Consider the following 12,371-nt stretch of genomic DNA (forward strand, 5'->3'; position numbering starts at 1 on the left):
GGAATCCCAGACTTCCGCTTTGCCAAGCAATCCTCAGACAATTCTGGCCGCGGTTCATTCCGTTTTTAATTAGTCTTAAGTGCACACTTGTGCCTCTCAGCAGCTCCTGAGATATCACATGCAATGTCTCTGTGAATGACTGTTCTGATGGAACAATGAACACTGTGATGGAATATTTTCATAACTGCACGTGGATTCCAGCCATACCTCCAAAAGGAAGCGGCGGTGACCTTCATCGCTCTAGCAGGTCAATGAGCATCAATGGAGCCTATTGTCTATACAGGCTTTATCATTGAACTAGAACCTTCTAAACAGTCATCTCTGGGCTCAACGGGCCCCGCCACCGTTCTCCTCGGATCACAGCTCCCTCAACGGACAGTCTAACACCGTCAAACATATTGGTAAATGTGACAAAGGGAAGGTTACTTCGAAAATAGGTCACACGTACCCTTAGTCACACGTGTCCGTATTAGTGGAAGTGTCGCCCAAGAATATCAAATACAATGGAAGAAAACAGAGTAGAAACAGAGCGTTAAAAACAGGCACTTTTAAAAACCTGCTTCTGCTAAGCATATAACCTGGAGTAATTGTGACATGATCCCGGTGGATTGAAGCACACCCACCATTCCCCCCCAAAGCACACACTTAAGCATTGTCAGGGCTATACAAGGTGTGGAGGGAATTGAAATTTTTTTTTTAAAAAAAGAAAAAAAACATTAAGAAACACCACTCCCAGCTCACGAGTGAGCGCAGGGGCGGACAGGCGTAGGCAGGCGAGACAACCCGCAGAGCGAGATAAGTATATTGTAAGTATGCATGTGTTGATGTTATGTTAATGTTAAAGGATATTTGTACCGCACACTATCACCACTGGAGTGGTCCCCTGGCGCTCTGGCGGCACTGAAAAAGGGAGGGGGGGTGAGTTAGTGGGAATTGTGTGGGTTTGTGAGTGATTGAGTGTGTGTCTGTGCGGCAGAGGAGGGGAATGTTTCTGGCGGGGAGGGGATGGGGGAAATATGCTTGCAAGACTGTGTAGGGGAGGAGGTGGAATGTGTTGGGCTGGGAAGGGGGGTGGTGGTGGGAGATGAAAGTGGAGTTCGGGGGGTGAACCCTCCAATTTACTAAAAATCCAGCAGGAGGGGGACAGGGTTGGGATCACCTTTCCAGAGTCGAGGTGGGTTTAAGAGTGTTATATTCGGCATTTTAAAGGACACAGAAAATCGACAGAAAAAGAATCAGTCTTTTTCGTGTTCGCCCTTTAAAATGCAGAAATATCGCATAGAACCAGGGCTTTAAGTGGGGTAAGAAATCGAGGGGGGGCCCTCATTTGGGGCATGGCGTGTGGGTTGAGCGTGGGCTTAAAAACGTACACAAACCATAGTAAGGTACGTACACATTTTATATATGTGTATGCGTACCTTACTATGGTTTGTTTAGTATGCAAGCCATCTTTTATAATAATATGGCTTGCATACTACACAAACCATAGTAAGGTGCGCACATAAATGTATACATGCTTACATTTATATATTTGTTTGTGTGCCTTACAATGGTTTGTGGACTTCAAGATGGCTTGAAAAGTACATAAACCATAGTAAGGTACGCACACAAATTTATAACATCTATATATTTGTGTGCGTACCTTATGGTTTGTGTACTTTCCAAGCCATCTTTGTTAAACAATTCTATGTTTATAAAAGATGGCTTGAAAAGTGCACAATTCAATCCATCTTTTATAAAGCTTTCCCGACAGACAAAGCCAGAGGGGTCTTTGTCCATCGGCAAAGCTTTATAAAAGATGACTTGAATTGTGCAACCAAGGCACAGTAACTTCCTCTGGCGACCCGTCGCGCGAGAGGTCTCCATAGGAAGTTACAGTGACTGACGGAAGGGCCAGCCAGCTACAGTGATGCTGTGGCTGGCTGGCACTCAGTCAGCTTGCCTGACCTAATTGCGGGCGCATCTCCCGCCAATGTTGTGGGGGGAACGGGTGGCCCTGGCAGGCCCCAGCCCACTTAAAGTACTGCATAGGACCCTTACTAACTAGGCCCCAAATGTCTTTCTGTAAGACAGCCGGGTTAGTGAATGAATGCCTTTGCTGGGGTCACCTGTCTGCAATCTGTCACGCACCAAAATAGCCTACACAGAATACCTTTAGGAATACTAGCTCATGCAAATTAGCTTGCATCAAAATAGGTTATCACAAAAATGTTTACTGAGAAACCGCGTATGGTTCATTAATAAGGCCATTTAAACATTCTACAACTGCGGTGTGCAATTGTGCGTTGTTCATTCCTACTAAAAGTGGGAGGGTGCTATGTAGTTACCCTAAATCTTCTATCCCTGGTGTTTGGAACAGTAAATAATCGTCCTGTCGTCGTATTGTATTTCACCATTTTTCAATAAGCTGTTTTGCTGGGCAGCCATTTTGTCTATGAAGTCCTCACTAATGTTATTGTAAACCCTGCAATTTGGGGTCACCTGCTTGAACGTGAGTCTTACTCATATAGCCTCTCACCCTTCCGAGGAGAGCTTTTTGAACATCTTAGAGTTCCGTGGGGGTAACACTAGTGAGGACAGCATTTAGAAACGTTATGGTGTTAGTGCGCTATCAGCCCGAGATCCTCATAGTAATGGCACAGTTTCACAGTACTGCATTAGGGTGCACGGTGCGGCTGTGAGCGTAATGACTAAGCCAGGAACTGCAGGTAAAAACGGGCCTGTATTTGCCCAGACTTTAGGGGGGGTCATATTATTTTGCGTCTAGTGTGAGTTAGGGATAGAGGAGCTATGTGTGACTTCTCGGCGGAAGGCAGGAGACCACAGTGAGAGATCTCGAAACAGAGAGTTTGGAGTAAAAACAGGGGGAATCGCCTTTACCCTTAACTTTGCACTCCGTTTTGTGCAAAAGTAAAAGACTGCATACAGCTAATGTTTTCTTTTACATTTGGAATTCGCCAGAATTAGAGCATAGCCTCCCAACTGCTGCAGCTGGCGCCAGAGCTTTCAGGAATGGCAACACTCAACAGCTCCCGGGAATTCATTGCTGACAATAACCCCAACAGCTGGAAAAGATCCAGCGCTATGCTCATGTCGGGACTGTTGGGACTCAGGACTAGCCAAACTTTTGGTTGTAGCCCCTGAGGTTCTATCCGGGGCTACAACCGAAAGACCCAGTACTATGGCCCTCCCAACGCCTGCTCTACCGACTCCTCTGCCCCAGGCTGATTTTGGCACTTACACGATTTTTTGAAGATGTAAATGATGCCTGAAAATAACGCTTTGTAGTCAGAATTTTCGATGACTAAGGAATCTGCCTGCTTTTAGCAGCTGATAAATGCTGACTAACTCCACGGCAATCCCTTTGTTTTATGCTTGCTTGCATGAAAATGTCATGCAGGAGTCAAATTTCTATGTTATGCCAATTATAGCCCCACACTCTACCATAGTCTTTAAACTCTAAGCATAGTCCCACAGTCCTAGGTGCTGCCATACTATGCCAAGTGCAGACTCCTATATGAAGATATTTCCATCCTATGCTTGACATAGCATACACGCCTTGACTAGTCAACATGTGTAAAGTACAGCATAATTTGTCTAGTTCCTTTTATAATATACCAACTGCAACCTCAAATACCCCACTTAGGGTATTCAATGCCAGTTAAGGCATCATATGGATCGACATGTAAAATGCAGCCTCACATGGCTGATTCCTGCCATCATATGTCAAGAGCAGCCTCAAATGCACCAGTAATTCTATTCAATGTAAGGCCAGCCAGCATGCTTCCGATGCATAGTACTGGTATGCTATATCATGTATGAAGCACATCTCTGGCATCACCCCTCCCAACCACCATCCGAAGATTCACCTAAATGTAAGTAATTCCAACCTTCACAGCTGCACTCAAGTTGGAATCTGTTAGACAAGTATACCAATACCAGCATCCTGGCACACACTCTACCAGTCACTGCGCACACTACTCATTTCTCAGAGCCATCCAGTTGCAGCTTCATACTTGCAGCACCAGTTCAGAGAGCCCCTACACCTTCACCTTCCACCTGATAGTCACCCACATATAGACAGGACGCATCACAAGAACTATTTACCAGACTGTGGTCTGTCGGACCCAGCATGTGAAGGGACTGCACTCTCAAAGAAAGAAACTATGCTGTAAGGTCATACAAAGGACAACTATGTGCTACACAAAGGAGCTATTGACATGTATACATGCAATGTGCAGGATCACAGGTACAGTTTCTTTAGTCATGATATGATATGATATTGTATGGCATTTAGAACGCGCCTGTACAAAATTGTTTCTACGTGTGACAAGACAAGGAAGGAGAAACATAGGGAGTACAAAACAATGATCTTACTAGGCCCTGTGTCATTCAGATCATGCAAGTGCATGGAAGTGTGAGGGGAGGGAGGACCCAGTCCAAAATAGATCTGCCCCCAACTCTCTGCTTGGAAAAGTGACTGACCTTCAGAGAGTTGGAAGTGGATGAGCAGAGAGGTCGAGAGAGGAGATGTTTAGGATGAGAGAGTTGGAGGTAGTGAGGTCCCACCCCCCAGAAAGCCTTGTTAGTGATGCAGAGGTTTTTGAACTTGATCCTTGCCACCACTGGGAGCCAGTGAAGAAATTTCAGAGCTGCACAGATACAATCCTGTGCTTGAGGCCAAGGACAAGCCTTGCAGTCCTCTTCTGGATAAGTTTTCAAGGTCATACAGTGGAGGCAGGAAGATTTAGAAAGAGGTTGTTGCAGTAGTCCAGCTTAGAGAGCACCATACCTCTGGAGACAGTGAGTTTCTGGGGGAAAGTGAGGAAAGGAAGAATACCTCTGAGGAGGTGCTGTTGATAATTTGACTTCTTAGAGGTCAGAGATGTGAGGAGAAAAGGAGAGGGTGGAGTTGAAGATGACCCCAAGTTTCTTACCCTTGAAGGTAGGAACAGGAAGAGGGCCCAGAATTGGTGGCCAGAGAGAGAGAGAGGAAAGGAGGGAGCTGGTGTCCTGATGAGGAGGATCTCAATCTTACTGGCATTAAGGCAGAGATCATTGGTGGCAAACGATTCCTGAATTGTGGTCAGACAATCTGGAATGAGAGAAGGAGAAGAGGTGGCTGAGGGGAGCCTGAATGAAAGCTGGGTGTCATCCGTATAACACTGAAAGTTGGAGCAGAAGGAAGCGATGTGGTGGGCAAGAGGTGCCAGGTATTGGTTGAAAGGCCAGGGAGAGAGGTTAGACCCTTGGGGAGCACCACCAGTGGAGAGAGAGTTAGAGGAGAGGAAGGACCCCAGTTGGACCTGGGAGGGTCGGTCAGTGAGAAAGGAGGTCAGCCAGGCCAGGGCCTGATCAGTGATACCCAGGTTATCACGGAGGAGATTGGCCTAGGATGGCATGGTTGACCATATTAAAGGCAGAAGAAAGAGGAGAATGAGGACAGAAGGAAGGTTAAAGAGCAGATCTTCACAGGTGTTCAGGAGAGCAGTTTCCGTACTTTTGGCATCTCTGAAGCCTGAATGGTGGTCGTGGAGACAACCAACGGATTCAGTGTGCAGATTAAGCTGGGAGATGGGCAGCTTTTCCAAGAGTATGCCCAGAAAGGGTGATGGAGATCGGGTGATAGTTAGCTGGAGAGGAAGGATCGACAGAGGGCTTCTTTAGCAGGGAGTGCACAAGGGAGTGCTTAAGGGGGAAGGGAAGGTTCCAGTGGCAATGGAGTGATTGCAGAAATCAGCCAAGGCTGGAGAAAGGGTGTTGATGTAGTCCTTGATGGTGCTGGATCAACAGGGGAGAACCTGTTTTGACAAGACTTTCATAGATCGAACTTGTCTGGAATCATCGTCAGGGGAAAACAAGGGAATGGAAGAGAAGGGGGATGGGAGACATCCACAGGTGGGCCAGAAGTGGAAGAGGAGGAGGGGGAAGAGAGGGTTGACAGGATATCCTGAGGTTTAGTGATGAAATCAGATGCCAATGCCGTATAGAGGGCCTGGGAGGGAACAGGAGAGGTAGAGACTGCAGCAGGATTGGCCAGCTCCTTGCAGATTTTGAAGAGTTCGACTGAGTTGTAAGATGCCACAGAGAAGCGGGCTTGGATGTGAGCTCTCTACTTGGCAAGGACAGAGAGTCTGTATTGCCTTTGGAGCAGGCCAGTTTGTCAGAGGGTGCACCTGAAGCCCTCCATTTCCTCACAACCACCCTGCACTTGCATTTGAGGGCGACGAGGTCGGAGTCGTATGAAGAGTTGCACTTGGATTTGGGCTTCAAGCACATCCTCATTACAGGGGTAAATACATCAAGAGTGTTAGCGATAGAAAGATGAAGGTTAGAAAGTGTGAGTCAGCAAAAGGTACAGAAGGAGGAGAGAAGGTAGCAGCTTCATGGGTCGGATGACCGAAAAGGTAGGTGGCAGGTTGGAGTCAGCTTGGCTTGAGGGGTAGAGAGCGAGAGGTGGGAGGAAAGGAGAAAGTGATCACTCCAGGAGAGAGGAGTGGTGAGAGATTTGGAGAGGGGGAAGTCTGAGGAGATCAGAACATCCAGGGTATGCCCTGCAGAGTGAGTCAGGCCAGAGGGAAGACACAGAGGTGGAAAAAGAGTACTGAAGAAGGGCAGGTAGCATCCAGGTGGATGTTAAGGTCTCAGAGGAGAAATTGAGAGGTAGAGGCAAGGAGAGGAGGAGAGGTTCACCCTCTCAGAGGGGAAGGGGGCCACCTGGCCAGGTGGCCTGTAGATAATGGCCACAGTGAGAGGAGGGCCAGGAGAGATAGAGAGCCTGCAGATCAGGCATTCAAAAGAGGAATAGTCCTGAATAGGAATGATACAAGCAGGTATCCACTATGGGAAGATCAAGGCTACATCCCCGCTGGGATGGTTAGTTCCGGGTTTGGAGAGGATCTTGTAGCCATCAGGAAGGAAAGTGTCAAAGCTTGGGACCGAGCTGGCCATGAATCAAGTCTCGGTCAAACTGAGTAGATCCAAATCGAGTTCTTCCAGGAGATGGCCGATGTCAGTGGAGTGTTTGACAGCTGAACTCGAGTTGAGAGTAGCAATGTGGAGCAGGTTGCCCCCTTTGAAGGACTTCCTTGGAGGGATACAGGTCAGAGGTACGCACTGCGGAAGTGTTGCAGGTGCCCGAGGATGGCTAGAGGAGGAAGGAGGGGAAGGCAAGGTAGCAAGGGAGGAGGAGGTGGGTGCCAGAGGGGTGGCAGGGGTAGGTTGGCTGGAAAAGCAGCAAAGGCTGCCATAGAGTTGGCAGAGGATGGAGATAGCAGAGGAGCCAAAGAGAGAAAGGAAGGAACAGCAGGAGAAGAAAGGAAGTTGAAGGGGTGGGAAGTGTCTTTCAAAAAGGAGGAGGTTGGCCTGAGGGCCTTGAACCAAGACAGTGCCATTTAGGTAAACATTAAGGATGATCTTGGAGGAGTAGAAAAAGGCCAGCAAGGCCCCCCACAGGTTGCCACCATTAATGGGCGAAGAAGAAAAAGGAGAGAGAACAGATACCATATGGGGGTCCATAGGTCTGGAGAGGGAAAGACAAAGAGGATGTTGGTAGGGTTCTGTCTGGAGAAAGCACTGGTGTAGGTATCAGCCATAAGGAGGTCTGGGTTGGAGACCAGGATGTCCCTTTTGAGCTTATTCCTGCCAGACGTAGTGAGAGGGATAGGATAGTCGATAGATAATCAGTTGGAGAAGATAGGTGAGAAAGAGAGCACCATAGAGGGTGCAGAGAGGAAGAGGGGTGAAGAAGAGAAGGGGGTAGAAGAGAGGCGGACAGGGGAGCCCAGGGAGGGGGGTAGTGCTGAGAAGCAGGCAGGAAGGGGAGGGAAACACTAGGAGGTGGACACAGAAGGAGGGGGGGCAGACAAGGAACACAGACAGAAAATCAGATGCAATGCATAGACAAAGTCAATCACCAAGGGAACCTCAAAGTAAGGAATGAACACACAGGAATGCAGGCAGTACAATGTAAGCAAGCAATCCTGGGGAAACAAAAATGACAAGGAACAGAACAGTCGCCAAGGGAACCTAGAAGTAAGGAATGCACAGAGCAGGAATGCAGGCGGTACAATGTAAGCAAACAACCCTGGAGAAACAAAAATGACAAAGAACAGAGCAATCAGAAAGTAATTTTTCCTGTGTGCGCCCACCCCTCCCCATGACCTCGTGATTTTCCCTGTGTGCCCCTACCCCTCCTCATGACCTCATGATTTTTCCTGTGTGCCCCCCACTCCTGCCCATGACCTTGTGATTTTTCTTGTGCCCCCCACCCCTCCACATGACCCACACTGTTTTAGTTGTTCCCCCTACCCCTCCCCATGACCTGTGATGTTTTACTTGTCCCCCCACCCCTCCCCATGACCCGCAATGTTTTTACTTGCCCACCCACCCCTCCCATGACCCACAATGTTTTTACTTGTCCCCCCATCCCTCCCCATGACCCGTGATGTTTTTACTTGTCCTCCCACCCCTCCCCATGACCTGGAATGTTCCATGTGTGCCCCCAACCCCTCCCCATGACCAGCGATGTTCCATGTGTGACCCCAACCCCTCCCCATGACTTGCGATGTTCCATGTGTGCCCCCCACCCCTCCCCATGACCAGCAATGTTTTTACTTGTCCCCTTACTCCTCCCCATGACCCGCAAAGTGTTTACTTGTCCCCCCACCCCTCCCATGACCCGCGATGATGTTTTTACTTGTCCCTCCTCCCCAGGACCCACAATGTTTTTACTTGTCCCCCTCCCCATGACCCGTTATGTTTTTACTTGTTACCCCTCCCCATGATCCGCGTTGTTTTTAGTTCCACCCACCCATCCCCATGACTTGCATTGTTTTTAATAGTCCCCCCTCCCCTCCACATGACCCACATTGTTTTTAGTTGTTCCCCACCTCTCCCCATGACCCTCAATGTTTTTACTTGTCCCCCCACCCTGCCCCATGACCTGCAATGTTTTTACTTGTCCCCCTCCCCATGACCCACAATGTTTTTACTTGTCCCCCTCCCCATGACCCGCAATGTTTTTACTTGTCCCCCCTCCCCATGACCCGCATTGTTTTTAGTTCTGCCCACCCATCCCCATGTCCCGTGTTATTTTTAGTAGTCCCCCCAGCACTCCACATGACCCATGTTTTTAGTTGTTCCCCCCACACCTCCCCATGACCTGTGTTTTTTTAGTTCCCCCACCCCTCCCCATGACCCGCGTTGTTTTTAATTGTTCCCCCACCCCTCCCCATGACCCGTGTTGTTTTTAGTTGTTCCCCCACGCCCCTCCCCATGTCCGCTATGTTTTTAGTTGTCGCCCTCCCCATGACCTTCATTGTTTATAGGTGTCCCCCCACCGCCTCCTCCATTGACGCTTGTGGCTGTCTTGCCTCCCCCCTCCGCCTCCGTTGTCCTTCGCTCTTCCTTTTCTCTCCCCTTATACCCTCTCTCTCCTCTCCTGTCCTGTGTTTTCTCTGGTTTTCCCCCTCCCCTTTTGTCTACCCTTGTGGAGATTCCTTCTACGTGTATCTGCCCTCCCCTTTTTATTTTCCTTTGACCTCCCCCCTGTTCTACCTCTTTCCCCCCTCCTTTGCTCCCTTCCCCCTTAGCACTTATGTTTTTCTAAATATGGCATCTCTGTCCTTTTTAGAAAGCCACTTGTTCTTTCTTCCGCTCCCCGTTTTTCCTCCACCTTTCCCCCCCAGCACTATCTAAATCGTCGGCAGACCTAGTAAAATAGTTGCTTGTTCTGTTCTCCTCCTTCTCCCTCTTTCCAATGCCCCCTCCCTCCCCTCCTCCTGTTTACTTTCCGGCACTACCTCCATTGCTGTCAGGCATAGTAATGTAGCCGCTTGTCTGTCTCACTCTCCTGCCCACCCCTCCTCCCATTCACTGTTTTTTTTGCTCTTACTATTCAGTTATGTCCACCTGACCTATCTGTTGCAGCTTGTTTGTTCTCCCCTCCCTTCTGTTTCCCCCTCCTACCCCCACCCCTCCAGCACTACCTGAATTGTCGTCAGACGTAGTAAAGTTGTCGCTCGTGTTGTTCCTCTCCTACTCCTCCTTTCAAATCCCCCCTCCCCACCCTCCTCCTGATTTACTTTCTAAATCAGGAGGAGGGCACTACCTCAATTGCTGTCAGGCATAGTAATGTAGCCGCGTGTCTGTTTCCTTCTCCCTCCCCATCCATCTTAGCACTTGCACTATTTGCAATGTTGTCAGGCTGAGTATGATAGTTGATCTTCTGTTCTTTTCACATTCTAACTGTTTTCAAGGAGTGAAAGGCTGTACGTTGTATTTTTTCCCATGTTCCCTCCCCTCCTTGAAGCGCTTTGAACCACACTGTGTATAGGCGCTATACAAACAATCAATGAAAAGGAACAGAGCAATCACCAAAGGAACATAGAAGTGAAGGATGAACACCGCATGAATGCAGGTGGTAAGTACAATGTAAGCAAACAACCCTGGAGAAAGAAGAACTACAAGGAACCTAGAAGTGAAGGAACAGAGCAATCACCAAAGGAAGCTAGAAGTGACGGATGAACACAGCAGGAATGCAGGCAATGCAATGTAAGCCAACAACCGTCGAGAACAAAATGTCAAGAACAGTATACAAAAGTTCAGGTAAGGGAGCTAAGAAGAGGGGACATGAGACAGGTGCAGGCTTGAATGCCTTAAATGACGCACTAGTGCCATCTGATGGTAGTTAATGTCTCATGTGCATGGCAATGCCATTGGTAATGTTCAGACTCACTTCTACAATTATATAATTACATGCCAAGTGCTCCCTTAAATGTCCTAGTACTGTATTCAATGTCAGTTCATGCCTCATCTGCAAAGTGCAAGTCACCATTTGCCATGAACAGCATCAAATGCCCAGCCGCTGCCATCATTTGCCAAGTGCTGCCTAAAATGCCCCAAAAATGCCATTTATTCCTCATATGCATGATACAGTCAGTCACCACTAGTCATGTGCTTCTTCACATGTCCAGTTGCTACAGTTATATGACAGACACAACCTGATAGGCCCCAGAAATGCAGAGGAACAGCTCCTATGCCTGGCATAGTTATCGTGGGTAATGGAGAAACTGACTTGTCGTCAGCAGCAGGATGGGAGTTGCTCTTCCTCCTGTTCCTCTGCCTCTTCCCTCGCCTCGCCTGTCAGCAATGTCCTAGTGATGTGATGAGCATTGGGTAGAGAAATCCCCACCCCGTGATACTCTGTTAGCTTCTTTGCGCCCATTGTGAAGACACGAGGCGAAGCCTCTAAGCAGAGGCTCCTTTACTCTCAGCTTGGCACTGCTTGCTGCCTTAAATGAAATCTAGTGACAGCTAACAGTCGTTGATGCCAATGCAGAATAGAGGAAGCTTGATTCAAGCGTACTTGTAGTTTGGCTGATCATTTATCTTAAAAACCAAGATAGAGGCTACTGCAGTAGTGAAGCTCGATCAACATTATTGATCTGGCTAGGGTGGCCCAGTTCTTATTTCACTATACCCAGGTTTGTCATTTTTTTTGGAACAGGTTGATGTTGTGTTGACAGATGACTAATGTGGATTACTCGAATGTTAAGACTGATGGTGTTCGTATGCCTTGTATGAATAATTTACAACAGGAAATATTTCCCTGCCTTTTCGTTTGATTGCATTGCTGCGCGCCACCTCCAGGAATGGCCTGCAGTGTATTTAATAACTTGCTCTGCTTGTGTTTTTCAGGTACTCTCCACTGGGTATTGCTTGCCTCATCTGCGGCAAAATCATTGCGATCGCCGACCTGGAGGTGGTTGCCAGGCAACTGGGGATGTACATGGTAACGGTGATCGTGGGCCTCATCATCCATGGGGCCATTTTCCTGCCCTTGATTTACTTTGCAATAACAAGGAAGAACCCCTTCACTTTCTTTGTTGGAATCTTCCAGGCCTGGATCACGGCTCTCGGAACTGCATCCAGGTAATGTTGGCTGAAGCGTCCTTGTGAGGAAAGCTTGACAGGTTGTGCTGCACTCTCTCTGAGGAGCTCAATGTGCCGACGAGGACAATGGGCCAAATAGGAGCAACTCAGGGTAGCGAAAGAGGCCCAAGCTGGGACAGAGAGCATCTGCATGTTGATGCGTGGTCCCTGTTTTGTAATTTCATGGACTGGAAAACAGTCTTTTAAGTAACTAAGTAATTTCCTTGTAACAGCGCCTCGATGCCCCTGGGCTGTTTGTACGCTATATACATTTAAATAAATAACCAAATAAATAAATAAATAAATAACAGGCTTTTGCCCAGGATCATTCATGCTAACAGGATATTAATGAGCAAAAGCTGGAAATGTTGGACATGCGGAAGGAAAAGTCGATAAACCTCATATCACAAATGATAGACAGGTCTCACAGGAGATGT

General features: G+C 48.1%; 1 protein-coding gene across 1 annotated transcript in view; it reads left to right on the forward strand.

Annotated features, from left to right (window-relative positions):
* The window catches only part of SLC1A2 (solute carrier family 1 member 2), a 405,944-nt gene that overhangs the window by 346,059 nt on the left and 47,514 nt on the right, over window positions 1-12,371 (forward strand). Inside the window, exon 7 of the mRNA XM_069623362.1 lies at window positions 11,701-11,934. Coding sequence (XP_069479463.1) covers window positions 11,701-11,934 — 234 coding nt within the window. The remainder of the gene's footprint in view (window positions 1-11,700; window positions 11,935-12,371) is intronic.

The sequence above is a fragment of the Ambystoma mexicanum genome, chromosome 11 (genome assembly GCF_040938575.1).
Source record: "Ambystoma mexicanum isolate Mex_15411 chromosome 11, UKY_AmexF1_1, whole genome shotgun sequence".
Classification (NCBI taxonomy): Eukaryota; Metazoa; Chordata; class Amphibia; order Caudata; family Ambystomatidae; genus Ambystoma; species Ambystoma mexicanum.